Source organism: Liolophura sinensis, chromosome 9 (assembly GCF_032854445.1).
Source record: "Liolophura sinensis isolate JHLJ2023 chromosome 9, CUHK_Ljap_v2, whole genome shotgun sequence".
Lineage (NCBI taxonomy): Eukaryota > Metazoa > Mollusca > Polyplacophora > Chitonida > Chitonidae > Liolophura > Liolophura sinensis.
This window is the reverse complement of record NC_088303.1, coordinates 30,403,033-30,430,564: the sequence shown is the minus strand read 5'-3', so window position 1 is coordinate 30,430,564 and position 27,532 is coordinate 30,403,033. Positions and strand designations below refer to the sequence as shown.

The following is a 27,532-nucleotide window of genomic DNA, read 5'->3' as shown; positions in this document are numbered from 1 at the left end:
GATTACTAACCTAGAATGAAAAGGCAACAGATGGTATAACCTTAGTCATTTCTACGTTGGATGAAAGCATCATTTTATAGCTCGGTTATATACAGCAGTGTTATAAATATGTGGGAATTGGGTCCGGTCTGCTACAAGGTGGCGCTGTCGTTATTTGACCGAAATATTACAGTAAATTATAAAATCCCTGACCTCGTCTCAGTTGTGTATTAGAATCCACAATAACTTACATGCAAATGCTACCTTCATGCTTCATGTATCGAGCTGAAGTTTTACATTCACGTGACTGACACAGGCGAGCTTTTTCGGCTATGTACCAATTTTTTGCTACAGTGCTTCATAAGTTTCTAAATCAACTTTTATGAGGAATTCTCGCGAGGTTTTAAGTATATAAGTGAAACAGGATACAATGTCTCCCTTATATAACATACCATACGCTCGTTCGTATAGAGATCAAGTGGTCGCGTTATCTCACAGTGGAAAGGGGTGTGCTTATTCAAATAACTCACGCCCGATATATAGGGCGAGGAAGATACACTTTTGAACTTTGGTTGGTACCCGGCATATACATATGTGTGTGTGGTTACTTGAATACTTGGTCTTTTGTATTGATTGGTGGGGAAGGGTTTACCTTTACGTTTGTCCTTGCTTCGGTGAAACATATGAAGGATTGCTGAGACAGCGTGCGCCTCGCTACAAAATACTGCCTCTACCTACCAGGCCATCCTTGGTCTCGTGACTTGTCGGCGAAGGGGACACAGGTACTGTGATATCTTTGTTGATTTCTATACCTCAGCCTGATTTTTTGAGATCTAAAAGCGTAACATATCACGCTGCATTGCAAATAAAAAGTATTTCACAAATAGCATCGAGTATAAGTACTTCTTAAAACACCAAACACGTTTACGTTGTGAGCAGAGGATAAGCTAACTTTTTGATCAAATCAATAAATGAGGTGAATTTTAAGAGCTAGTCAAACACGTATATAGAACGACAGCCGTTCAGTTAAAACAATATCTTAAAATATTTCAAGAAAAAAAAAAACAATGACTATATCGGTATTTATCCACGTACATGTACATATTAACAGAGTGAAACATGGCAATAACACAATAGCTTGGTTACATTAACACTTAAAAATTAATCTGTTAATTTTAACAGTTTGTTGTCTGGTTGATGCTAGAATGTATTCTGCTATACTAACTCAAGATTCTCTCATATTCAACATACTAATACCCTGTTAGTCTAAAAGAGTCTTTATGTTGAATAAATAGAATATGTGTGTTACATTTAACAGAATAATCTGTAGCAATAACAGAATACATTCTAACATCACTCAGACAACAGATTTGCTGCTAAACTTAGCATATTAATTTCGGAGTTTTTTTTATCGGGCTACATGCATGCGCCGTGTCCTTCACGGCATGATCAAAAACAGAAAACGGGGCAGAACCATAAATTACATCATTTAACAAAACACTAAACGTGCACGTAATGGGAGGAAAAGGAGATATTTGACATGAGTATATATATATAGAGAGTTAAGATGAGGTGCGTATATTGACAAAGCTATGAGAATGACAGCGTGGTTGCACATTCATGGCCTGGTGTTTAAATATTACTTGAAAGGCCTCAAGTTGATTTTGTGTGTGTTAAGTATATGTGGGAAAGTTTGTCGCCATACTCGTTCACCGGACTATGTACAGCAAGACACAGGTGACTGTACGCGGAATGTCATCTATGGATATATTTAACAGGTAAGGGCAATAATTAAAGCTGTATAAGGTCTCACGGCGAGTACACCCTCGTTTCTGTCAAGTGTGTCGGAAACTGGTCAGTTTGGTACGGTTTTGTACATGGCTAAATCTAATGTCAGCTCCATTCGTAGGGCTGGCATCGACGAGATACCCAAGAAAACGCCAGTCAACAGGAGACTGGGGATCAAACCCCGGTAGAGATATGACTAAACCTTATTAACTGGCCGGACGATATTCTTCATATATAGGGATTGGTACATATATGCTGCCAGTATATACTACGAGTTGGTGAGACATCATGCTCTCAAAAAAAAAAAAAAAAAAAAGAAATCATCTGTTAAATTTAACAGAAAGTCTGTTGCGTGGCAAGTGATGCCAGAATGTATTCTTTTAAAGATAGCACATATATTCTAACAATTCAAGAAAAACATTTATATTAGACTAACATAAAGTTGTGTTGAATATGACACAATGTTATGTTATCATAAAATATAAAAATCACTCCGACAACTACTTTTCTGTTAAATTTAACAATTTTTTTTTTTTGTGCATGGCGGTCCTGTTTGGCTACATTACAACATCTGAACGCCAAATCTGTTATGTGTAGGGCATGTCAATCGGTGTTTGTGTGAAATGTAGAAAATATGTGTATCTGTAATTTTTTTATGGTAAGTTTATATTTCCGTACGAAAAATAATGAAAAGTACCGCCCTTATTCGGAAACCGCTCATAAATATGTTGGATTTGGGACTAGCCAGGTAAGGCGACACTGTGATATAAAAGGAGAACATCCAATATAACTATAGCTTGTATATTTTAAAATCATCATTTTACGCGACATGACCTATAAAAAAAACCCTGATTAGCATTAATTAGACCGTTCTTAAAAGACTGGGAAACGGTTAACAAATCCTCTTTTACCTATGGTTTATGGTGGCGTACGAGGATGAAACTTCACATCACTAAATTTATTTGTTTATTTATTTGATTGGTGTTTTACGCCGTACTCAAGAATATTTCACTTTTACGACGGCGGCCAGCATTATGGTGGGTGGAAACCGGGTAGAGCCCGGGGGAAACCCACGACCATCCGCAGGTTGCAGCAGACCTCCCCACTTACGCACATCACTAAAAGCTGCTTTTCAAGACATTACTTTTGGCATAATTTGAGCCCCACCCCAAGGGGCTGTGCAAAGGTGACGCACTTAAGAACCAGAATTTTGGAGCTTTCACCCATAGTTCTATGTGTTTCATATGTCAAAACTTTCGTGCGCGTCTTTACCGATAATGCGACTTGACCGAGTACGCGTCTTGACCAATAAACCTCTGGTAAGAAAAACAATGAGGAAGAGCACGATGTTTCACACTGAATAGTTTGAAAACAATTTCTATATGTACTGAACAAATTTGGTTTTGTTGTTTGTCTTCTTTCAATATGATTTATTACAAAGTTTGTACCGCACATGAAATACTGAATATTTTAACTCCACCCCGTGTTTGCATAAGCATACATGTATTTTCAAGGGACTATTCCTTGTAATTCATTATGAGCTGGTGTTGTATGACTTCTTCTTCGAGACTTATACACGCCAGGTTTAACACTGTAATTAGTTATGAATGCGTCAGCAGACTTTCTGTTAAAATTAAGAGATTAATTGTTTAAGTGCAAAATCACCTGGGTTCCAGTCACTCCTCACCGAATAACCGTATCACTAAGCAACCTGACACTTTCTGTTGGTCTGATAATTTTCCAGATGTTTCTGTCACGTCTCGCGACTTCACTCGCCACAGATGTCGCGCACGCTCACAGGAGAGATCAATACCTTTAAGTGGCCATACAGATGGTCGATATACCATATCTGATGCAGACGGTGGATACCATATTTGATGACCATGTACATGGTCCATTACCATATTTTAATCTGTCAGAAACATGAACTGAAATAACAAAACACCTTTGTTTAACGTAAGCTCCTTGGTAGTAGTGGGTTTTACACCTGGTGATAAAGTAATAATACCCTGAAAACTGTAACTGCATGAAAATGAAGATTTACTGTTTATTACACTATTACAGTGCAATACCAGTCATACCACGTGGTATGAGAGGAAGCTGTTTTGTAAAAGTATTTTCTAGAGTAAGCAAGTGAACTTGTTTATAGCTGACCACTAGGCTTCAGAGATAGCACACTCCTGAGATCTTTGCGCGGAAATCGATCTTCTGAGCCGTCTCGTCCAAAGTAGGTACCAGTGTTCGTCCATTAATTGAATAGTTTCAATCCGTCATGGCCGCTTACGTTTTTCAGTCCTGTATATCAACGAAAAGATACTTTGCGTCAGAATTTATGGGCCAAGATCATCCATGAGATCAGCTACATATGAAGTGTCCCTTCCTTGATCGCCATTTAGAGAGAACTCCCGGAAAGCAACATTATGTATTCGTCTGGTTTACATGTACGTCGCCCTCTAACCTATAGGTCTTAGCCTGTTCGGTGTGGGCACGTGGATTGCATTCCTGTAAGACAGTCCTTGGTTGGAAAATTTGCGTCTCAAGACTCCTACCCTTGATCTATGAAGCGCTCTTTCATTCTGAAGGAAGGTGCCACTAATATACATCACTCAACTTGCTCATCAGATGCCACTTGCACGATAGCAATGTTCTTCCGCGCAAGCTTCACAAACCAGCGCGCAAGATGACACTCGAGCCCCTTAGACCGGAAGAGCCAAAGCAGACAGTTGTTGTCGGATGTCCACTATTATTTTGCTTGGGGCCTCCGTGGCTCAGTCGGTTAGCGCGCTAGCGCAGCGTAATGACCCAGGAGCCTCTCACCAATGCGGTCGCTGTGAGTTCAAGTCCAGCTCATGCTGGCTTCCTCTCCGGCCGTAAGTGGGAAGGTCTGCCAGCAACCTGCGGATGGTCGTGGGTTTCCCCCGGGCTCTGCCCGGTTTCCACCCACCATAATGCTGGCCGCCATCGTATAAGTGAAATATTCTTGAGTACGGCGTAAAACACCAATCAAAAAAAAAAAAAAAAATTATTTTGCTTGTATTTTTACAATTTGCTGCCGAAAGGAAATAACGTTTTTGAGTATGGCTTATGTTACACATCTTGTAGTTGGATATAGTCGACAAGTTAAAAATAAGAGCCTATATCGTATCCTATGACATTCAGGCATAGTAAGTTACTTTAATTCTGTGTTCAAATCTGAAAATTCCCATTCGGTACCCGGTGACGATTCCACAAAGCAATTCCTGAGTTAAATTCTGAAATAAAATTTTATAGCTTATTTTTGGGCCCCAGGGATTAAAGTTTTGGTCAAAGTTATATTGAGATGAGTTAAGCTTTGTGACGAGGTTTTAATTTGACAAGAGCCAAAAATAGCTTTGTGGAATTGACCCCAGAAAACAGTAAAAAAATGCACTGTTTAGGAGTCATGTAGGTAGTGTTGATTTTTTTTTATCTAAAATTTGTTCATTTTAGTACATTAAATCTGGAAGAGTCGAAATGTAAACAAAAGGTGACATAGGCGCCAGGGTTTCAAAATTCCAACTTTTCAAATCCTTCACAGTGAATGACAGTAAATATGACTGCTCTCAAATGGGCTTGAGGGGGTAACTGCTCACAAGTAGATTTGAATGAATGACTGCTAGCTTCACAATGTAGGTCAGACACAGAAAAATGAATAAAAAATCCCATATAATACAATCTTTTAATGTCAGAAGACAGGTTAAAATACTGAGTTCCGCCCACCATATGCTGGCCGCCGTCGAATAAGTGAAATATTCTTGAGTACGGCGTAAAACATCAATCAAATAAATAAACAAAATACCTTTTTGGTTCCAACTACCTAATTATGGAAACTCATTATCTAATTTATGTATATATGTTGATTTCATTGTTGAGGAGATCCTCTCGTGGCTATTAGGCTGCGGAAAATCCCTTTCAAATAAATCAAGAATTAGGTTGATTTAAACTCAATGATATTTAACATTAATATGGATTACAGTACATTCCATGCTATTCTAGTTCTTCAGGTAGCATAGACAGAGGCCAGCCGAGCGATACGACCCCACTAAGATGTACCCGCTCTGCCTTTGTATACTTGTATACCTTTGTATGATATATACAGCCTTATTTTTTCACCCATTTCACATATAAAAGATCACAATGTGCAATTTATGCACATTTTAATATCAATTTTGATACAAAACTACTTGGTCAGATTGCCCGATTTCAGGGCTTCACAAAAATGTATATCAGTCCACACAGAATGATGTCTTGAGAAGATGCCTAAATAATCACCAGGGGAACACGAGAAGAGGTTGAAGAATTACAGTAGCGCGGTTTAGAGCGTGAACACACGAGTCTGTACACCTTAACGTTATCTGGCTCAAAAAAGACCCAGTCACACGCACTTCTAATTTGAGTACAAAACAACAACTTCAAATGCTTTGTGCAGAATTCACATTAAGGTGCACCTTGTCGACTTTTAACATTTCTAGAATTAGTTTGAATCTAAACAGCATTGCTGACTGCAATTCCCTTTTACTATATATTTGGTAATTAGCATTTCAACAGCTTTGTAAATAACAGCCGTCTAGCCTGAACAGAAGAGTATATTAATATTTCCTTTTTGAGAATTTCAGTGTATACTAACCAACACAGCCACGATCAAGCTACGCATTGAAACACAATATATTTGCTAATTGCTATTTCATACTATCGTTTATATATAGATACAAATTAGCAGAGGTGACAGCAACATTTTTTTATTCCTTGGATGTGCTATACAAGACAATATATTGGCTAATTAACAATTTCAAACTATTACCCACATACCCTAATTCCTTAACATTTTCGCATATGAACGAGCACCTTTCAGTGCAATTCACGCACATTTTTATGATTTTTTGGTTTGGTCAATGTCAGGACCTCAAAAAAGTATAATTTTATCACTCAGCATAGAACAATACCTTCATAGTGTGCTTGAATAAATACCTTGCACACATGCGAAAAGGTTGAAGAATTACAGTAAGTGTTAACTAGTCACGGACCAAGGTCCGCATGACAGGTCATCCAGTAGAGTACAGCAGAAGCGATATAACCGACAGCCTGCTGAGATGGCCTGGGAACAAGGTGAGCTGTATATATACGCGCCCCCTTGCAGCGACAGGATCATGATTTTGCGTTTGTCACGACCCCTACCACAACAATCGATGGGTAGAACACTAAATGATTAGATTATAGCGGCAAACACAATCGTGGAATGCAACAGGGGATATTTTCACAACCAAAGCTGAGGCAATTTTGAGAAAGAAAGGATGGTTGGGCTAACAATCAACCAAGACAAACAAAAATAAAACGTCACCCATCCCTCAATCGTTCAGTCTTAACACCTCACCATGTTTATAAATGTCTGCTCTTTTTCAGACGTAAAAATTTTCCTAAAGCTCAGATAAAAGAGTGCAAAAAGTTAGTCGTAAATGTGGTCTTTTAATTTTTTCCCAACTTTTCTTTAAAGAGAAAAGGACATTTGAAAATATTTTTTATGGTGGGTATTTCAGATCACCTCTTGGTATATATACTCTCTTTCCGTAATAATATTTTCAATAGGGGTGTAACACATGTTTAATAAATAAACAGAATTTGGTCTTTTCAGCTAGCAAATGTGTTCAACCTGGATTTTGATCATATGTAATAAATTCATATATATCACCCTAATTCACATTAATGCATTTATTTGTACTTGTGTTGAACAAATTTACATTTAAATTAGTTTATTAGACATACATCACCGCCTTAGTTATTATATATAACATTATGCAAAGACGATATAACAAGAGGTGGTCCCAGATACCCATCATACAGAATTATTTTCGAAGACCCTTTCTCCTGAAAGAAAATATCGCAAACAATATTAAAGTCATTATGTGCAAATAAATCCTCTCGCTCTTTCATCTGATTTTGGAACCAGTTTGTGTACACGAAACACTTGTGTTGAAATCTAACAGATGTTGGAAAGAACACAAGTTTGTGCTCATACAACACAAGTGTATTTGTGTGTAGGTTTTCTTCTCCTTTAAGGTATTTCGGCCTGTATTTACTCGGATATCCCTCAGGCCCTAACTTACTCAGCCAAATTCCAGCCGCTAATTCAACACATTCACAGATTGTTTCAAAGATGCTGTTTATTACAGGCAAATTGTGTGACGGTACTGAAGCCGAACCTTTCCACATATAAAAAAGGAATACATGATACAATTTATGCTTTTCAAGATGCTGGGCAAATTAATGTGTTATGTCTTTCCTCTGCATAATAAAGGCATATAGTGATTATACAACAAGTAAAGGTTCTAAAATTGCTTAGAATCAATATCCGTGCTTATAAATTTGGACACACTGTCTGTAAATTGTAGCTAAAAGGATGAGCCCACGAATACTACCAGACTTACGTCAGAGTCGCACTTGAGGGTCAATTTATTTTAACACCTTCGGGTACCTACGGAGCCGTAAAAGTGACATGTTGGAAAAGAAAACGATTTTAGAAGTCGGGGCATCGAAATAAAAAGTCGGATCTCTGACAACTGACCAACAGTATGCAATGCTAGAGGTTAATCTAGTCCAGTTAATTTATGCAGGCGGTTATTACCTGGTCGTCAATGTCACAATATGCCTTAGCAAATGCTATAGTTCGCGAATTATTATATTTTCTCCTTCCGAAGTTTTCTCCTATACGACTAGGAAGTCATCACAATCACGATTCCTAGCATTCTTCTAAAATCCTATCATTAATAGAGTGAATATAATTCTGTCAAACAATAAATCAATGAATAGAAAAACTAACCATACACGTTTATACATATGTCACACAAAGTTACGGCCTTTGACAAAGTGGGCCTGCAGCTCGCCTCAATTCCATCCGGACTGGATCAAGTATTCGAATGCCTCTCACATTTAACTTCCATTCTTGGTCTTAATTCCTTCTGAAGGTTTTTATGGTATACTGAAAAATAAAAGAAACTTCACATTTGGAGAAATGATTTATGTTGAAATCGGGTAGTACAATGTAGTTAATATGGGCGAATACCATACTAGACAGGTCTAATTTGACGCATCCGACCATTGCAATTGTGGTGAACTACGCAAGGTTTATGAAACAAGCGCTCTTCTGTGAAAATGTTAACCTGCACTTGGGCACCAAGACGTGTGGAGAATTTCCTGGTGATTGGCAAAAACACACTAACAATCCTCGACAGATAAACAGTTCTCATGCCACGCCTTACAAACGTAAACTGTTAATGAATTTCTGCCCTGGGCACAATTTCCCCCACGCTGGAACCAGAGACAATGGAATATGATGGTGTTTAGCAACGGATCACGTTTTACATTGTGATTTGCTGACGGAAAAGTGCGATCGTTATATCGGAGCGGTGAACGTCATGCCCAGTGTTACGGAAAGGAAGTTTTCGTGGCGGTAACATAATGGTTCGGAGAGCTTTCTGCGAGAAGGTGCCATCACATCTTCTTGTAATTCGTGGGAACATCAGTGTAGCGGAATATCATGACCAGGTCCTTGTCCAAAGTCTGGTGCCGTTCATGGATGCTCTTGGTCCAGGCCTCCAATTCCAGCATGGCAATCTGGATGCAACACCACACACAGATGTTTTGACACGAAATATCCTGCAGAATGGTGGTGCTGACGTCATGAATTTGGCCATCGAGATCAACTTACCTCTACCCCATTGCACACGTATGGGATGCTCTTGGAAAAAGCCTTCTTGCCATGAGACGTCAATCCCAGAATGTTCAAGAGATGGGTGTCATGTTGGTACAAAATGGCACAGGTTACATAATGCTGTGTTCATGGGTGTTAGGCAGTCAATGAGACAACGTTGCCTTGCTGTTGTGAATGGTACATACGCGGTACTTAACAAGTTCCAGTACAGATGGCTATTCCCTGTACATGTGAAATCAAAAAGAGACCCAATTATGCTACTGCTGACAATAGAGGGTGCACCAAGCGCACCTTAATGCCTAATCCTGCTTTACTGTGCGCTCATCGCCTCCGTAAATCAGGTTAATCCACTAGCAACACACTTTGTTCAGTATGGGTATGTTTGGAACATGAAGTAACACATGTGAAGTTTCTTTTCGGTTCAGTATACATAACTGGGTGGTCGTCTAGTTGTCATGACTGTTCAGTTGATATTGAGGCATACTGTAGGTTTTTTTGTCTGTTTTGACAGTCAATGCATGACTGTTTAAAATCCATTTATTAATGTGTGTAGTTGATAATGAGAAATGTGCCTTTCGTGCCTAAAACAAGTCTGTCAAAGCAGTGTACACTTTTGATTTTCTATGGCATGTCACTGTGTTTATAAAGTCCTTTATATACATGTAGGATTTAATACAGAGAATGATGTCTTATAGGCAGATGGAAATTGTCTTGTGTGAGCGATTATTCCCATTCTTACCCATGATCTTCATTTAAAATTAAAGTTCTTTCTCTTATGATAAGCTAAGACTCTTCTCAACATATTCAGTTATTAGTGCTAGACGCTCGTTTTTTGGCTGATGTATATTGCATGACTCTTTCATGACAAACAACCTACGAATAGTCTTCAACCTTTTCCCGTCTTTCAAACTCAGGTATTAAAAACATTAGATTTCATCGTTTATTTTTCTCTCTCTCCCTCCCACCTCCAAATTTACTTTTTCATCATCTTTTTTGTAGTTTTTCTTCCTACTTCGGCTACAACTGTAAGTCTGAACGCCTGTAAGGTACTTTAGTAAGAGCGTGGCTGTATACTCTTGGCAGCTCGGTTTCTTACACGCATAAACTCGACCGCCTGTGGTACGAGAGACAATATCTTTAGTACGGCCTTAAACATCAGTTAGAAAATATACATACCACAGTTTCTCTATACCAAAAAGAAGACCCTCACCCTCCAACCCTCAGGTAGATTTTCCCACAGGAGACATTTCCGCCCTGCCGATAACAACCTCCCCTCGTGCACACATCCACCCCACATTTCATATCCTCTTCTCCCCCTGCCTATAACGCACCATGCAGAAGGTCATATCAACATGCACTGATGCATAAGTAATGAACGATTATATCTACATCAATATCACTCAGGTAGATCTAACTGCTCCCTAAAATAACTTATCCGTACTGGTAACTAAATCTGAAGACAAATCAATCTCATGCATCAACAGTCATTTAGGGAACAGAAACATTTACTGTAAATGCATTTTTCTTCGCGTGATACTTACATTCGCGGATTTCGCGGCAAACACATTTCCGCGAAAATAAGTGCCATCGAATATAAAACCCATGTAAGTAATGTATTAATGTATTGTTGATTGTTGATTTATTGGCGCGGTTAGAGACATACAAATCGATAATTTGTACTGCCTTCCAGTCAGATCACCTTTCCGACGCGCTCGATACATCGCTCGGGGGTTTCCGCACTTCAAACTTCCTTTTCATAAGGATGATTTCTGAAAAATTTACTCAAATCGGTCACAGTTCACTCAAAGCTTCACTCACACTGCTGATGCATGAGAATTAAACAGTGGGAATTATTTATAGCACATTTAATCCTTCCTGTTCTCCCCGAGTGAGTGACACGAATATTTGTCTACACAGCAGGTAAGGGCTTCGTCTTATAAAACTTAACAGTCTTCAAAAGTTTAAAAGCTTAGGAGGGTTAACTTCCTTTGTCTGATTAATGTATTGTAGAATTTTTGTCACATCTTAAAGGTACAAACATTGTTATTCGAATGCTTGAGTTGTTTTATGACTTGACGTTTCTGTATTGAAGTTTCATTTTCGTTAATCAGTTGTCCAAAAATTCTGAAAAGATCCGCGAAAGTTGATTCTCGTGAATATGTCTTCTTGTGATTTTATTCTATAATCGTACAAATCGATAAAGAAGATCCCCCAACGTTGGGCCTTCCAAACTACAGATGGATAGTGCGATGTCCCATGAATTCATTCCGAAAACGGAAGAAACAGGGCAGAATTTGATCATCAAACATCTGAAAATCTACTCTGCTTCGATCGAGACACCGTTGACCTTGTGACGCCACAGCCCCAGACATCTCAGGCTTCTTTATGTGAACACAACACAGACAACAAGGGACAATCGCTATACTTTTACAGATGATTTCGAGATTATTCCATGCCCAGGTGTGGCTTGCGACTGCAGTAACAGAACGCAGGATACTACAAAGTTAAATATATGGCCTAAAAACGGAAAAGATTAAAAAAATATGGGATCTCGTCAAAACGCCATTTGCTTACGGGGGACTCCATCGTAGTCGTATGAGACTTGGTAATTCAGCCATGCCTACAAAAAGCCAAACAAAAGAGACGTCCTGTTTTTCACTCCCAGAATGCGAAGTTGTTTAGCTACTTGCTTGTTTGAAATAGCAGCCTGTGACACGAACTGTAGGGAGACGTTAGCCTTTGCCCTTTTGTGCCTTTTTAAAGCACAAAAGATAAGTTCGATTTCTAGTTTCACCGGCGTTGTCATCAGTGCAACTCATCAGATCTTAAATAACAGCTCAGAAGGAGACTGACTTGAATGAATGACTGCTAGCTTGCGGGGGGGGGAGGGGGGGACTTTGTTTGCACTGGCGCTTTCCGCCAAGAATGGGCCATGCACGCCACAACTTTACGTGGTACTGAGTTTGCTTGCTTATATTTCCTCTGGTACTTTTCGTTATTTTATTATAGCTACCTATACACATAGGTGTATACAATTAGACAGACAAATATATGCACCCATATATATTAAGGTTCAGGGCAAGTTAGGCTGATAGGTGATGTGAGACAGGTATTAGTATATATAGCTCCGTGTTAAAGACGTATACAGGAAACACATATAGATACATAGTCACATAGAGTATCGCTGTATACAGTCCAAAAAAATTTCACAACTGAAATATTTCCCATGTAAAATAATTATCTAAAACAAATTTTTGTCGATTAATTAGAGAATAGTGACCTATTGTTGACCAGAGCAGAAACGGCCCTCAGAATCAAGGTATCGCCGTTGTTGGTCAATTTCTTAGATTCGGCATTCGTAACCCGTCGATTTTATGTATTCTTTTAGTATGGAGAATAGATGTGCTCTCAGATGTTTGTGGTTAAGGATAGTCTGAAGGTCAAGCTCACATTTGTAGATTTTCAAGCATTCTGCCATTCGTCTGCGTTCTTTACTGTGTTTAATGTAGCAAATAGTTCTCTATGGTTTCATCATGCTCTTGACAGGCTGGGCAAGTTGGTGAAGAATTTTGGATTGTAGTTGCTAGATGTGCTTTGAGCCCTGTTTTCCCTAGTCTCAGGCGTGATATGTTTTGTCATCTTGGTTATTCAATAAATGGAACGAATTTAATTTTGTAATCGTTCCGTCTAATATTTAATAGTGCCACCGTCCGCGAAAGTCTTTATCCCATTCCTCTTTTCACTGATTGTTAATTTGGGTATTGATCAATGTATATATTTCAGCTAGGCTCAGGGGGACGTCTATATCTTGTTGATATTTCTGTAGACTAGATTTTGCTGTCTGATCTGCATTTTCATTTCCATGAATATTAACGTGCGCTGGAACTCATGCTAGAGTCAGTTCGATTTTTTGTTTCTGTATTTTGTTCGTTAGCGAGATTAATTCTTGTAGGAGGTCTGGTCTGCTCTCAGATTTGGAGTTTTGGATGGAGATTAATCCGCTAAGGGAGTCGCTTAGGATGGCTACTCGGTTTGGTTTGTTCTCAAGAATCCATTGTAATGCCATTGTAATTTGCAACTAATTCACTGGTATAGACGGATAGGTGGTTGGGTAGTTAATAGTTTTTAACTATGTTTAGGTCTGGTATTGCAACTGATGATCCAGTGTGACATTGCACATTATTAGATCCGTCAGTATATATATTTTAGATGACCGTTGTAGTGATGGGGAAGTGTTCTAAGGCTTGAGCTTTGATCTATACTGGGTTTTCCAGTTTTGAAATTTGGTCGTGGAGTGCAGTGTCTATTTTGGAGTTTGCAATAACCACGGGGGTTGTTATTGATATGCGTTTTCTTGTTGCTTTGGCAAGGCAATGTCATATTTGCAAAGTAGTCTGTTGATTTCATATCATATTGGGGCTGAGTGTTTTGTCCACCCCCCCCCCCCCCCCAGATATTCATATTCAGTATATGGGAGGATTAGATTGGTACATGGATGTGTATTACCGTAAGCGCTTATTTTTCTTGCATATTTGAGGGTTAGTTGTTCTCTTCTAAGGTGAAGGTGTTTTTCAAGTGTTTCTACCTGGAGACTGCAAAGCGAAGTGCCTTCGGATTTGATGTTGTAATTTTGTTAGATGATCGTATGTACTTCGTCCTTTTCTAAATCCACTTTGTGTTTCATTTAGTACTATATTTTTGGCAAGATGAAATTCTAGTCTATTTTGGACCGTAGTTGCCACTAGTTTACATAGGCATAAGGTGAGTGATATTGGGCGGTAGGAGGAACTATCTGATGGTTATTTCCCATCTTTTTGGATGGGAATAACAATGGACGATTTCCAGCTCCGTGGCAGCCGTTTTTCCCTCCAAATTGTATTTATGAGTTTCAGTATTATATTTTGTGTTTTTAGCGGTAAGTGTTTTAGGTTTTTGTAGCCTAATTTGTCTTTGCCTGGTGAGGTTTCTTTTTTTATAGTGAATGGCTTTGTGATATTCCTGTAGGGAGAAATCTTTATTAAGATAATGTTCAATGTGATCGTCGGGCTCTAGTTGTAGAAATGTGTTATCTTGGTTAGTTTGAAAGATGGATTAACGTTTCGATCGCTGCTATTTTCTGCAAAGGTTTTTGCAAGGCATTCCGCATTTTCCTCATTGATCTTGTGTTTGCGATCCAAAGTTGGGATTGTATTGATGGTGTTGTCTTGTATATGTTTAAGTTCGTTCCATACCTGCTTTGAATTTATTTTTGTGCTCTGTATGTAATCTAGTTCTTTTGAATTTACGCAGTGCTCTTTTTTTGTTTCTTATATTTGCGGCACGCTTACTGTTCCACCAGGGAACAGGATTTGCAGGTCTTTTATGCTGGGAGGAAATAAGGATGTATTGTTCTGCAATCCTGAGTATATCATCAGTAAGATTTTAGTTGAATAGGTCTATATCGGAGAGGCAGTCATCATCAATGAATATATTTTGGCAATCTTTCTTAAAATTTCCCAGTTTGCTTTGTGGAACAGAAATTTGGGGTTGTTGAGATTTACTTCAGATTGAGGTGACAAACAAAGTTCTGTTATGATAGCGAAATGGTCACACCCGAGTGTATCTGGTATAACATTCCAGCCTGATTTAGGTGCGAGATCAGGTGTGGTAATAGTGATCTATTGCTGAAGTGTTGCATGTGCCGAAGTCTATTCTTGTTCCATCGCCGTCGTTTAAGTAGACTAGGTTGTGTTCTTCTAACCATGCTTGTACTGTGTTACCGCGATCGTCACTATGTTTACACTTTGCATCCCATAAAGGGTTATGGCTATTGAAATCGCCACAGATAATAGCACTAGGGCTGAACATGGAAATAGTATTGTCGAGCTCCTTTTGGATATTTTCCTCATACTTCCAGGAGAGTATATGTTTATAATGTGAATTTGTTTATTTTCTTGGTATATTTGAATAGCTTGCCATTCAAGTAAGTCATTTACGTTATTCGAGCCCATATACAGGTGTACAATGTTTTCCTTGACAAGGATAAGATTTCCACCCAGTCGGTCTTGTCACCTATCACATCGGTATGCTTTATAGCCGGGGGTCTTGCAGCAACCTGCGGATGGTCGTGGGTTTCCCCCGGGCTGTGCCAGGTTTCCACTCACCATAATGCTGGCCGCTGTCGTATAAGTGAAATATTCTTGAGTACTGCGTAAAACACCAATCAAAAAAATAAATAAATTATAGCCGGGGATATTGAGTTTGTTGTTGGGGTTAGTTCCTGGTTTGAGGAAAGTTTCCTGAATACAAATAACCTCTGGGTTAGTTTCAGAGGTAAGTACTTTAAGGTTGTCTCGGTTTTTTTTTTTTTTGAATGCCGCGGGCATTCCATTGTAGGATTTTGATGATTTCGATTAAATTTATTGATCGAAATTGGGAGCCATACAGTTGATCATTGTTGGGGCTGTATTTATATTTCCAGTTTAGAATGTCATGTGCGATATTGGTTATTGGGTCAGTTTTTGTTCTATTGGCTGACAGTTGATTGTGAACGGAGTTGATTTCTATATTTATAAAACCCAGAAATTCCAGTTTACTCATGATAATTTGGTCGATTTGTTCGGTTCCGGTTTCCTGTGCATGATTTTTTTTGTTCACATAGTTCACTTTGCACTGCAATTGTGTCCTTAGAATTAAAGCTTGGTAGCACGCTTTCTTTGGTGGGTTTTTGTGTCTACCTGGTTTGATTGGCAGCTTCGGAGTTGCTTACTCCTTTACTGGCTGTTTTGTATGCGCTGCACCCTTTTTATCCTGCTGAGTGGTTTTGTTTACAGTTTGCGCAGGTGACTTTTCTTTCTGTACAATTTTGATATTCGTGTTTTCCTGAACATTTAGGGCAAACTATGTCGGATTTACAAACTGTCTTTGTGTGATCAAACTTTTGGCACTGGTAGCAACGTCTAGGCGCTTCATAGAAAGGTTTTACAATAATGTTGTGCAGGGACAGCTGAACTGTTTCTGGTAATTTTATTCCTTTAAAGACAAGCATTATACTTGTTAGTGTATTACCCTTACTAAGGCGTTTTGCATACAGGACATTTTGATCGTTCAGCTTATTCATAAGATCTTCCATTTTGGTGTTTAGGTCAATTACACCTTTACATTGTGTTCTACGAGGTGTATATGGTTTAATATTTACTGGTTTGTCTGCTAGAAGGTCAACCTGCGCACTGAATCGAATCTGACCCACCCTTAAGTGTCTTACAGGCAGAGTCATACGCTTCACAGCGGTAACCCAGCCGGAAAGGGATTAAGGAACGATATAGTGAAAGAAGACACTGTCTATCTGCCCCCAGGATTTCCCAGATATATTTCTCATAATATTTAACACTTTTTGAGCTTTATTAATTATTTTTTCTATATGCGTATTCCAAGTTAAATGCATGTCAAGTATAGCCCCAAGATACTTGAAAGATTTGGATATTTTAATGGGTAAATTGTTGAGTTTGACAAGCACCTCTTTGTCCAACTTCTTTGTAAGTCTTAGTAGACGAAAATTTAAATCCCCATTTATTGTTCCATTCCATGATGGCATATATTCTTCGCTGGATATATCTCCCAGAAACACTGATGTTTCGAGCAGGAACCCAAAGAGTTTTGTCATCGGCAAATAACGAGCATTTAAGCCTAGGAGGAATAGCTTTCGGAAGATCAATAATGGCTATATTAAAAAGAGTGGGTGATAAAACGCTCCCCTGTTGCACCCCATTGTCTACAGGGCGTAGCTGAGAAAAATGCCTACAGAAACGAACTCGAATAAAACGATCAGTTAAAAAATCTTTTATCCATCCTAGCATATTCTCACTTATACCAATATCCTTTAGTTTCATTAGTACACCCGTCCTCCACACCATATCATACGCCTTTTCAATGTCTAAAAATAAGCAAATAAATACTCTTTAGCAGAAAAACAATTTCGTGTGTCAGTTTCAAGTGTCACCACAATGCATCTGGCAGACCTAAACCCACTGCTAACTTACAACTCCTTCGCTAATATTTATAGAGTAACGTAAAAGAAAATTGTCGATGGATTGATTGTAAACATGTTTACAGCACCAATACATATTTCCGGAATGTACACTCTATTTACAATAACACTAAACCCATGAACACCGAAGCCTCGAGAACGTTGGACTGAATTACAGTGGAAGTTATAATGTAAATAAATGGGAAAAGGTAGGTCAGGGCAATGACTTAGGAGTGAGTGAGTGCTTGGGGGTTTTAACGTCGTACTCAACAATTTTTTCAGTCATATGACGACGAAGGAAATCTTTAGGGTGCATGTACGTGTAACGTGCCTCCTTGTAGTAGGACGGATTTCCACCGCTCTTTTATTTAGTGCTGAAGCGGACGCTCTACCAACTGTGCTATCCGTGGCCGGTCAATAACTTAGGAAGAAATAAAAAAAATATAATACAATGTTTAAAGACGGGGTTCGTAACACATCTCCCCTCACTCCTCCAAAGACAAGTGTACATAAGAACGGTGATCTTTACAATCATTAAATATAACACATATGTACAATAATGACAAATGATGTTATAAGGGATATATGTACATGCACAAAGATATATACATACAGAAATGTCAATCAAGCTGTGGATAGCATGTCAGTCACCTTTCCAGCAATATGCACATTTTCCAGAGCATAAGGCTGTGAAATCAAACACCATCGTGGTATTCTTTGATTTTTGTTCTTAAACTTCTCTAAGAACACCAAAGGGTTGTGAGCGGTATACACAGTGACATTTCGAGAACTACTGGTCAAATACAGTTCGAAATGGTGTACAGCCAGCCGAAGGCCTAATGTCTCTATGGTGGGATAATTCTTTTGATGTTTATTTAACTACCTAGAGAAGTAACCCACCGACTGTTCTATCCCACCCTCTCCTCCCTGGAGCAAAACAGCTCCGACTCCGATGTCACTACCATTCACTGCAATCTTACAAGGACGGCTAAAATTTGGAGCTGTCAAAATAGGAAGGTTAGATAGAATGGCCTTTAACCTATCAAATGCTGACTGGCACCTATCCGACCATACAAACTTGACATTCTTTTTAAGCAACATCGCTGAAATTGCTTTCAAATTTGCAATAAAAACCACACACTCCAAGCACTTTAAGAATGCCTGTCTTACAAGTAAATACTGGTAAATCCAGTATGGCCTGAACATTAGCTGAACAAGGAACTACAGTCCACAGCTAACTTAATGACCACGGTACGTCACTTGTCGTTTGGCAAATTCTGTCTGTTTGAGATTAATCACTAATCCTGATGAAGACAATCTGGAGAATGTTTTCAATGGTCTTCCCACGTCTCACTCACTATAAGAATGTCATCTATGTAGGCTGCAGAGAAGTCCAGCTCTTCTACAATCTTATTGCCTAACCTCCAAAACGTCACCGCACTACTTTCCATACCAAACGGTGTTTGATAGGTACAGCCCATCCTACACCCACATCATGTACTGCAGCATTAGTACAACCTGATACATCAGGACATATCTTAGATCTCGAGCAACATACAAATATCCTGTCTCTGACTTTTGGAAAGATGACATAACACTTCATCTAAATTGCTCAATACACCTGAATTATCCAACTGATAATCTCACAAATCAACTTGAATGCTACCTGGTTCTTTGGTCTCAGTACATGTAGTAGACAACTCACCACTCTACATGATTTATTATTGTGCCAGCCATAGCTACTTTTTGCGCATATTAATGTGACATACTCTTCCAGTTTTTCTAAGATCAGGTGTGCTGATAATGTAGATAACATGGTCAGTTTTATTCAAAACCTGATACGGTCCACTAAACTTGGCCATAAGCGGTTCCTGAGGTAGGGGCAACAAAACTAGAACCTGATTCCCAGGATAAAAACTTCTTTACTTAGCCTTTTTGTCGCAGTAGAGCTTCATTTTGTCTTGAGAGGTCTTCAAATTAGCACGAGATATCTCCCAGGCTTTATACAGCCTTCGCTAAAACTGGGAAACATATTCTAACAGCTTTCCTTGTGTTTTTTGGGCCAAGATACTCTCCTTCATCAAAGCTAAAGGACCTCTAACCTCATGATCATACACCAACCCAAATGGACTCAACCCAGTGGACTCATTAGGAGTATCCCTAGTGGTAAACAATACAAATGGAATCCCATTGTCTCAGTCTTCAGGATATTCCATTCAATACGCTCGTAGAGCACTCTTCATGGTTTGGTGGTATTTTTTCAAAGCCGCCTGGGGTTGAGGGTGATAAGTTGTGTGTTTAAGCTGCTTAAATATAAGCGTGATGTCCTACATTCCTATACCATTCGTAGTCCGTAAAGGGCGCTCCAAGTCGGTAATCGCAAGATCCATTTCCAAAACAACGTTTAACACTAGCCCCCAAAGACAAAGGAATGTCAGAAATTATACAAATAGGAAATAAAGCCGGTAACACACAAGAGAGAATCGCTAGCTGATAAATAGCTTAATGAAATAAGTCTGACATAAAATTTGACCCCTGGTCAGATTGTATTTCGTTAGGTAATCATACTAGGTGCAATACTGTAACAGACTATTAACTATCTGAAAAGTAATTGTCTGTTTCAATGAGATAGTTTTCTGAAATCTAGCAGCTATATCCATAATAGTAAAAAGATACTTGTATCCTGACTTAGTTCAAGGTAATGGACCAACGCAATCAATGAGCACCTTGCTAAAAGGTTCACTAAAAGTAGGAATGGGAATTAATGGTGCAGGTATTACATTGTGCTGGGGTTTTCCTATGTATGATTGCGGCCAGCATTATGTTGGGAGGAAACCTGGCAGAGCCCGGTGGAAACCCACGACCATCCGCAGGTTGACCGCATTGATAAGAGGTTCCTGGGCCATCAGCGCGCCAACTAACTCAGCCACGGAGCCCCCCTCCAGACAATGACTCAGGAGGAATAATACAGTATAAGGCAATACAAAATAATACAGTGTTTAAAGATGAGGTTCGTAACAGCGAAAACTAAGAGGTCGACGGCGATCATATAGTCGTTTGTGCTGTTTTACTTTCGATGAAGACCACTTGCAAGTCAGAAGCTAATACAGGGCATCAGGAACTTTCTTAATGTCGGTGGTTTACCCCATGCACTCTGATTCCCTCCACCCAAATAACTGATCGTTATCACAGAAGGGGGAAATTTTATTCATCAAACTTTTGACAGTATTTTAGAAGCATTTCTATGGGCCTGTCTCGGTTTAGGTTTTAGTTGTTGAATATCTGTAGATTCTTAAAAGTACTTAGACAACTAAGACAACAGCCTTATTCAGTGGCACAATAAAACGGTAAAAAATTGAATGTGTATTTAGAAGGACTTTCAAAATTTTGTCTCTGTTTGTTACATTTCAGAATAAACCTAGATTATGTTCGGGAGACGACCCGTATTTGTGCTGACATGCCTAGGACTCGGCGGACTGCTGATTTTCACAATCTATCAAAGTGACCTTGGGCTGACAAAGGCAAAGTTACTCTGGAGTAAGCATGTCAGGGCTTAGGACCATTAGTTTGTGAGATCCTTGTTGGATGATTTGACTTTAACGTTGACCTTGCTGCAGCCTATCAGGGCCACTTTCACAAATCTTCTTAAATCAGTTTATCGTAACTTTTCTCGTAAATTATGTCGCCTTATGGTGCCATAACCTTGACAACGACGACAAAAGTCACGAGAAATATGACTTACAAAGTTTTGTGAAAGTGGCTCCAGATCCTGACCAATTATAGCAGGCTCGACTCCAGCTGTTGTCCAGCAAGGAGATTTTTGTCAGGTACCTGGTAAAGGAATGGTTTACTTGGCGCATTCCTGTTTCCTTTGAATATAATAAGTGAAAAACTCTTGAGAATAGCGTCATATACCTACTTTAAGAGCATTAAAATTTATAGGACACACAATTGCTCTACAGATACTCCCCATTCGCTTCCAAACGAATGTAAAGAGTACATCAATACATAGCACAAATGTTCAGCATTTCAGCAGTGCAGATTATCCATGGACTAGCATCAGATTCATCCCGGGAAAGTAGGTCAGTATCTTGTTCACATATATAGAACCCTCGCTGATTTTCAACGGATCATTTGTGTGTTGGCCTACTGCTGGTAAGGTAGGTCAGTGTATTGTCTTTGTGTTCGGCATCCTAGACCTGCGGATAGGCCAGTACATTGTCCATGTGTATGCAGTAACCTCTGTGGTCTTCCACTGGCTGTCTGCAGACGCTTCATGGAGAGTAGGTTATTATGTTGTCTATGTGTAGTCAGTATTTTCTGTGGACCTCCCACTGTCTGTCTGGAGATGCGTCATGGAGAGTTTGGTCAGCATATTGTCCATGTATATTCAGTATCCTCTGTGGATCTTCCACTGGCTGTCTACAGAAGCTTCACGGAGGGAGGTCAACATATTGTCCATTTGCTGAATCTCTGGGGATTCTCGATTGCCTGTCTGCAGATACATATACTTTATGAAGAAAAGGACAGTATATTGTTCTTGTGTATAGTATCGTTGTATAGGCAGCCAGCAGATCCCTAAATGAGGACATCATCATGTTCATATGGTCAGTATCTCCTAAACCACTTTTCAGTATCACATTTAAAGTGTCCTCTCAAGACCCACTGGAGGAACCATTGCAAATTAACCTGGGAGACAGAAGTGTAGACATCTAGAAAAATCTGGCGTAACTGCTTGAATATGAAGGCCATATTATTGTGTTACGGTGTGTTTATATGTACTGAATTGTTGTTTAACGCCATATTATTGTGTTACGGTGTGTTTATATGTACTGATTGTTGTTTAACGCCATACTCAAGAATGTTTCACTTTTACGATGGCGGTCAGATTGTAATGATGAAGAAACCTGAATCAACTAATAACCTGTGGAATATTACTGCCTTCTTTCTCAGGTGTGACAGACTACATATTGGTGTAAAACAAGAGGTCTTCATCAGCGGGCGTCGTCGGTCGCTTGTTGTCACCGAGACCCCAGGAACGGGGAGAGCAGAAGACTCTAAAGGGTCTGCACTGCGTTTCGTATCTTTATCTATGACAGGGAAGCGTCACTCAAATGTTGAAATTATCATGAATAATGATATATTTTTTACAGAAACTAATACGGATCTTCTGTGGTTCAGCAGCACGGTAAGTAACGAAAGAAAGATTGCAGTTTGTTTGCAAACTGACTATTTCCCGATATACTTTTAAAATAAATATATTATTTATCAGAAAGCTGCCTTGTTATCCTGCAGGCCTGCTGTCTAACCCTGCATTCGAAAGGTAGGAGTCGCCATGTAACGCTTTTCTACTGTCACGCTACATCACCTTGTATTAGAAAGCTGGAGATAGCGCCTTTACGCTTCTTCACTGTCTCGCCACGTCACCTTGTATTAGAAAGCTGGAGGTAGCGCCTTCACGCTTCTTTGCTGTCTCGCCACGTCGCCCTGTATTAGAAGGCTGGAGGTAGCCCAAGGTCCATATCGGCTTCCATATTTAAATCCTCCCACGTATAAAAAAATAAGACGTAGAGGTTTAGAGCCATTTCCTATTTTCAAAGTTTATATGTGAAATTATTTGTCAAGCTCTATGCTAATGATACTGTTGTCATGGCCACTAGTGCTCAAGATTTCCAGTCAATACTTGATCTATACCTGCAATACTATCAGAAATGGAGGTCTGAAATAAACAAGGAAAAGACAAAGGCAGTGATATTTTGGTGTAGAAAAAATACTACTCACCAATTTACCATTAGAACCAACGAATCGATGTCTGAAACCATTTTAAATACTTAGGAATTTTCTTTCGCTTTACGACGTAAAATACAGTAATGCTACATTTTGTATGCAGCAAAATTTACTATCCGCAACAAAGACATCGCATTCCCTGCCAAATTAGCAAAGAAATTTAGACCTACCACTGCATTACAGAATTATTTGACCAAACTGTCGTACCTGTGTTGTTATGCCGTTGTGAAGTGTGGGGGACTGGTAACATAAACTGCATTGTTGCAGCTGAACTTCAGTTTCCGAAACTTTTACTGAGGTTGAGGAAACCTACTGCAAATTATATGATATGTGGTGAATTCGGTAGATATGTGTGGACATAACTATCAAACTCGTGTGATCTGAATTTGTGAAAAGGGCAAATGCTGCGTAGGTGACGAACAGCATTATATTTTTGAGTGTAATTTCTTCAGTGACAACCGGTAGAAAAAAAACTCTCGCAATATTTATTAGCAACAAACGACCACACGGGGTAAATACCTTGTTTGTAAACAAAAACGTTGGGGTTATGAGAAGGTTTGCACAATATGTTAAACACGTCTCGTCTGGTTTTTTCTTGCTGTGTTGTTGACATGTATTATACCTTGTCGCCAACTTTTGTATTTCCAATATGCAGTCTGCATTGCCCAGATAAGGACCTAAGAGTAATAAATAAATCGATTATGTCCAACCGTTAATGATTTAACATGTTAAAAATCAGATCATATACAATAGTCCAAACAGGTGGTTAAAATCAAAGAGTAATATGCTTGTCTATTTAATCACAACTTACAGCCTGCTCTGACATTTGTCTTATTACCTATTTTTCTTTCAGCCCAAGCACATCAAACCTTTATCCGATGATATTACCATCGTAACGGCTTACTTTAACATTGGGAATTTTTTCAAAGCTCGAAAGGACAACGTGCGAGGACCTAATGAGTACCTAAGCTGGATGAAAGTCTTCAGCCGAATACGTAATCCAGTCGTGGCATTTTTTGACGACGAGCAAATGTACGCAAACTTTACCAGATTCCGTTCTAAGTTTCCTTATAATACTAAAACGATTTTAGTAAAGCGAAAAGATTTGTGGTCATTTGGACTAAGAGACCGAATTGCTGACATCTTTCGTACGCCTGGTTATCCACAGCACCTGCCAAATACAGTCGTACCTGAGTATTCCTGTATAATGCATGCTAAGTTTGAGTTTCTGCTGAAAGTGGCCGAAGAAAATTATTTTGGTACAAAATACATCAGCTGGTTGGATATTGGTCTTTTTCGCTTTGATACAAAGAATTTCAGTTTTGGATTGTGGCTTCCGTCAAATTTCGACCCACAGAAAGTATCATATTCACAAGTTGGTGAATTTAACAATAATCTAACTCCCCAAAAAATTGTCGTCGATAATATAGTTTGGGTCAGTGGAGCGATGAATCTGGCGAGAATGAACGTGATGAAAAACTTCACACGAGATTACATTCGCTTCGTGAACTATTGTCTTGATTCTAAGTTCATTAGTACAGACCAGCAGGTGATCTATGGAATGTACTCCAAATTTACTCCTGAGAGAGCCAAACCCTCTGTCCAAATTCAACCTTACACAAACGGCCCTGGTGACGTGTACTTTCAGTTAGGATATATCTGTAGAGAAGAATGGTTTAAAAAGCGGGCAAATGTTTCAACAAAATCTACTCGTACATAATATAGCAAGGTGATCATAAGATGAGTATTTATATTCCAGTCGTTGCTTTATGCAATGGCTAAATGGTCCTGGTAGTGATACGCTACAGTCTGTTTCTTTAAGCAAGTCACCTAAAATACCTAGCTACCAAAATTACCTTTAGTCAGTGATACGCAACAACACAAGCTCTGCACACGAACATGTTGAAAGTTCATATCCATGCAAATAAAATGAAGCTAGAGCAGTGTTACTAATTCATAATGTTAAGCTGCACAGCTTGTTTTCGACACCAACAATTTGGCCACGTTTATATCCTTAATAAATGAATTCTATTTTATCTCACGGCAATATGGTTTCAAATTTGCATGTTAGGACATTCTTGGAGACAGTGGTGTAGAGTGTGTTACAGCACGGAGTTCCACATGTTGGTGCAGCCATTGTGAAACAAATTACTCTCCAAGCCCATTGTCTAGGAGGCTACTTGCTTTTGAATAATTACGACGCCATCCACGCCAATTAATTCCCGGTGTTGATACCAAGCTTATGGAGTTCAACATTATCAGTTATTCTCACTGCATATTCTTTTTAATGATATGGACGTCCAACATATCGATGTGTAGAATTTGTGATGTTACGTGTCATGAACGGCAGTTTGTATGCAATTTGAATATGACTGACTTTACTGACAGCGATTGGTTAAAAAAAAAACGCAGACTATTGGTTCCCATGCGTACAAAATGGTGACTGACTATTGCTCGCTACACGATTAATATCACACACATCATGGTAATTGCTGTGCTAATCTTTAGTCACGGCCATGGCTAAGTTTGTACACGGAGGCCCACTTAAACCTTGAACAGCTCCAAGGTGATTACATAGGGTTGCGGTAAGAATTCTCAAATTCCAACAACGTACACCTGAAACAATTTAATGAAGAGAGCTGATTATAGTTCCGCGCAGCGATATCACATGTAGTGGTGAGGCTAGGTCTAAACTAGACCTGTTGCGCTGCATGGATTTGTGTTTTAGTTTTCGTTTAGTTTCCCTGCTTTCTCGCTGTGACCCGAATGACCTTGGCCTTGTTCAAGATTTCTGTGCACAATTTATCAATGCTGGCGGTGATGTAAAGCGATAGCTGTAAAGAGCGTGTGCATGTGCTGTAAAGAGTTTGTACATGTGCTGTAAAGAGTTTGTGTATATGTGCCATTAGTTTGTTGTCATTCTGTATCACGAATGTAATATTGACACTTTACAATTAAAAAAGTAATTGAGGAAAACTTTACTTCTTACATAATGTTGTAACAGCTTGTGTATTTCTAGCACTGTACGCACACTTATTTTACATTGCTGTTATAGATGTGAAGCTGTAGTTCCCTGTTCTCTGTGCAAAATTGCTTGTACATTACTCTTCTGAATGTTTGCAGAAGTATATAAATGGGGAGAAGTGTGCCTAGTTGATTCATAAATGCCAGGCTCCAAGTTCTTGAATGCATTCCAATAAACCAAGTATAGGCCTATGTTACTGTAAAAAAAAAAAAAAACCAAACAATTGCCAATGTAAAAGATTTAATAAAGGCGCTGATTTTATTTGCCACAATATCCGACAAAGAAGTGGCCCTAAAACCAGTATTTCAACAACATCGCTCTCGCTATATGATTCCCCATCTAGGTACTCCCACTTCACTGGTACATGTACATAGTCACAGCAATAGCCGATCTTTTATAGCAGGCCACAAATTATTTCCCATAATTCCTCTCGCCATGTGTATTTTTCGTACCATCCCCCGAGTGGCCTATCAGACTAGAGGGCATGGGACGATCATCTAACGTAGCACTTCTCAAACTTTTCTTTATGTATGTACTTCTGATGTTTGTTTAATTTAATCTTAATTTATTTAACCTATGTATTGTTTTGCATTACTATGTTGTGAATATCTGTGTATATGTAGTTCCCTGGACTTCATGCATACTTGTTTTGTAGTACCATGTTGTGAATGTTTGCGTATTTGTAGTTCCCTTGACATTTTTGCCTTATTACGCTATGAATGTTTGTTGTATTTGTAGTTCCCTGGACTTAATGCATTCTTGTTTTACATTACAACGTTGTTAATTTTGTGTATTTGTAATTCCCTGGACTTTATGCATTCTTTTTTTGCATCACCATGCTGTGAATGTTTGTTGTATTTGTAGTTCCCTGGGCCTCATGCATACTTGTTTTGTATTACTGTGTTGTGAATGGCTGTGTATTTGTAGTTCCCTGGACGTCATGCATACTTGTTTTGTATTACTATGTTGTGAATGGCTGTGTATTTGTAGTTCCCTGGACTTCATGCATACTTCTTATGCCAGATGCAACGTAGTATATCGGCCCAGTTAATAAGCCAAATAGGTCAAGTGGTACAGTTGCAATTATTTTACCTTGAGCAATAAAAAGAATGTCAGCTCGAAACTCCGCTATCAGAGGAAGGGTGCACCACTCCGCTACAAGTGACGTCACTGGAAATTCGTGAACATGACGTGTGAGATACTCCGTTACTGTGATGTCGCGTGT

At 39.1% G+C, this 27,532-nt stretch overlaps 1 protein-coding gene across 2 annotated transcripts; it reads left to right on the top strand.

Moving 5' to 3' along the window:
* The first annotated feature begins 599 nt into the window (after positions 1-599).
* Positions 600-27,503, top strand: LOC135474727 (uncharacterized). Of its 2 annotated transcripts, none has more exons than XM_064754295.1 (4): positions 600-761; positions 20,907-21,032; positions 22,649-22,683; positions 24,136-27,503. In XM_064754295.1, the coding sequence occupies exons 2-4, from the start codon at positions 20,921-20,923 to the stop codon at positions 25,000-25,002; spliced, it is 1,014 nt and encodes a 337-aa protein (XP_064610365.1). In that variant the 5' UTR covers positions 600-761; positions 20,907-20,920; the 3' UTR covers positions 25,003-27,503. The 2 variants fall into 2 exon arrangements, with proteins under 2 accessions (XP_064610365.1, XP_064610366.1); XM_064754296.1 differs by lacking the exon at positions 600-761 and adding an exon at positions 1,175-1,757.
* The last annotated feature ends 29 nt before the right edge of the window (positions 27,504-27,532 follow it).

Bases quoted from the DNA above. Each gene is read 5' to 3' on its own strand.
- LOC135474727 (XM_064754295.1), top strand. From the start codon at position 20,921: ATGTTCGGGAGACGACCCGTATTTGTGCTGACATGCCTAGGACTCGGC. The intron at 21,033-22,648 runs GTAAGCATGTCA...TATTTTTTACAG, and splicing joins AAAGGCAAAGTTACTCTGGA to AAACTAATACGGATCTTCTG. The intron at 22,684-24,135 runs GTAAGTAACGAA...TTTTTCTTTCAG, and splicing joins TTCTGTGGTTCAGCAGCACG to CCCAAGCACATCAAACCTTT.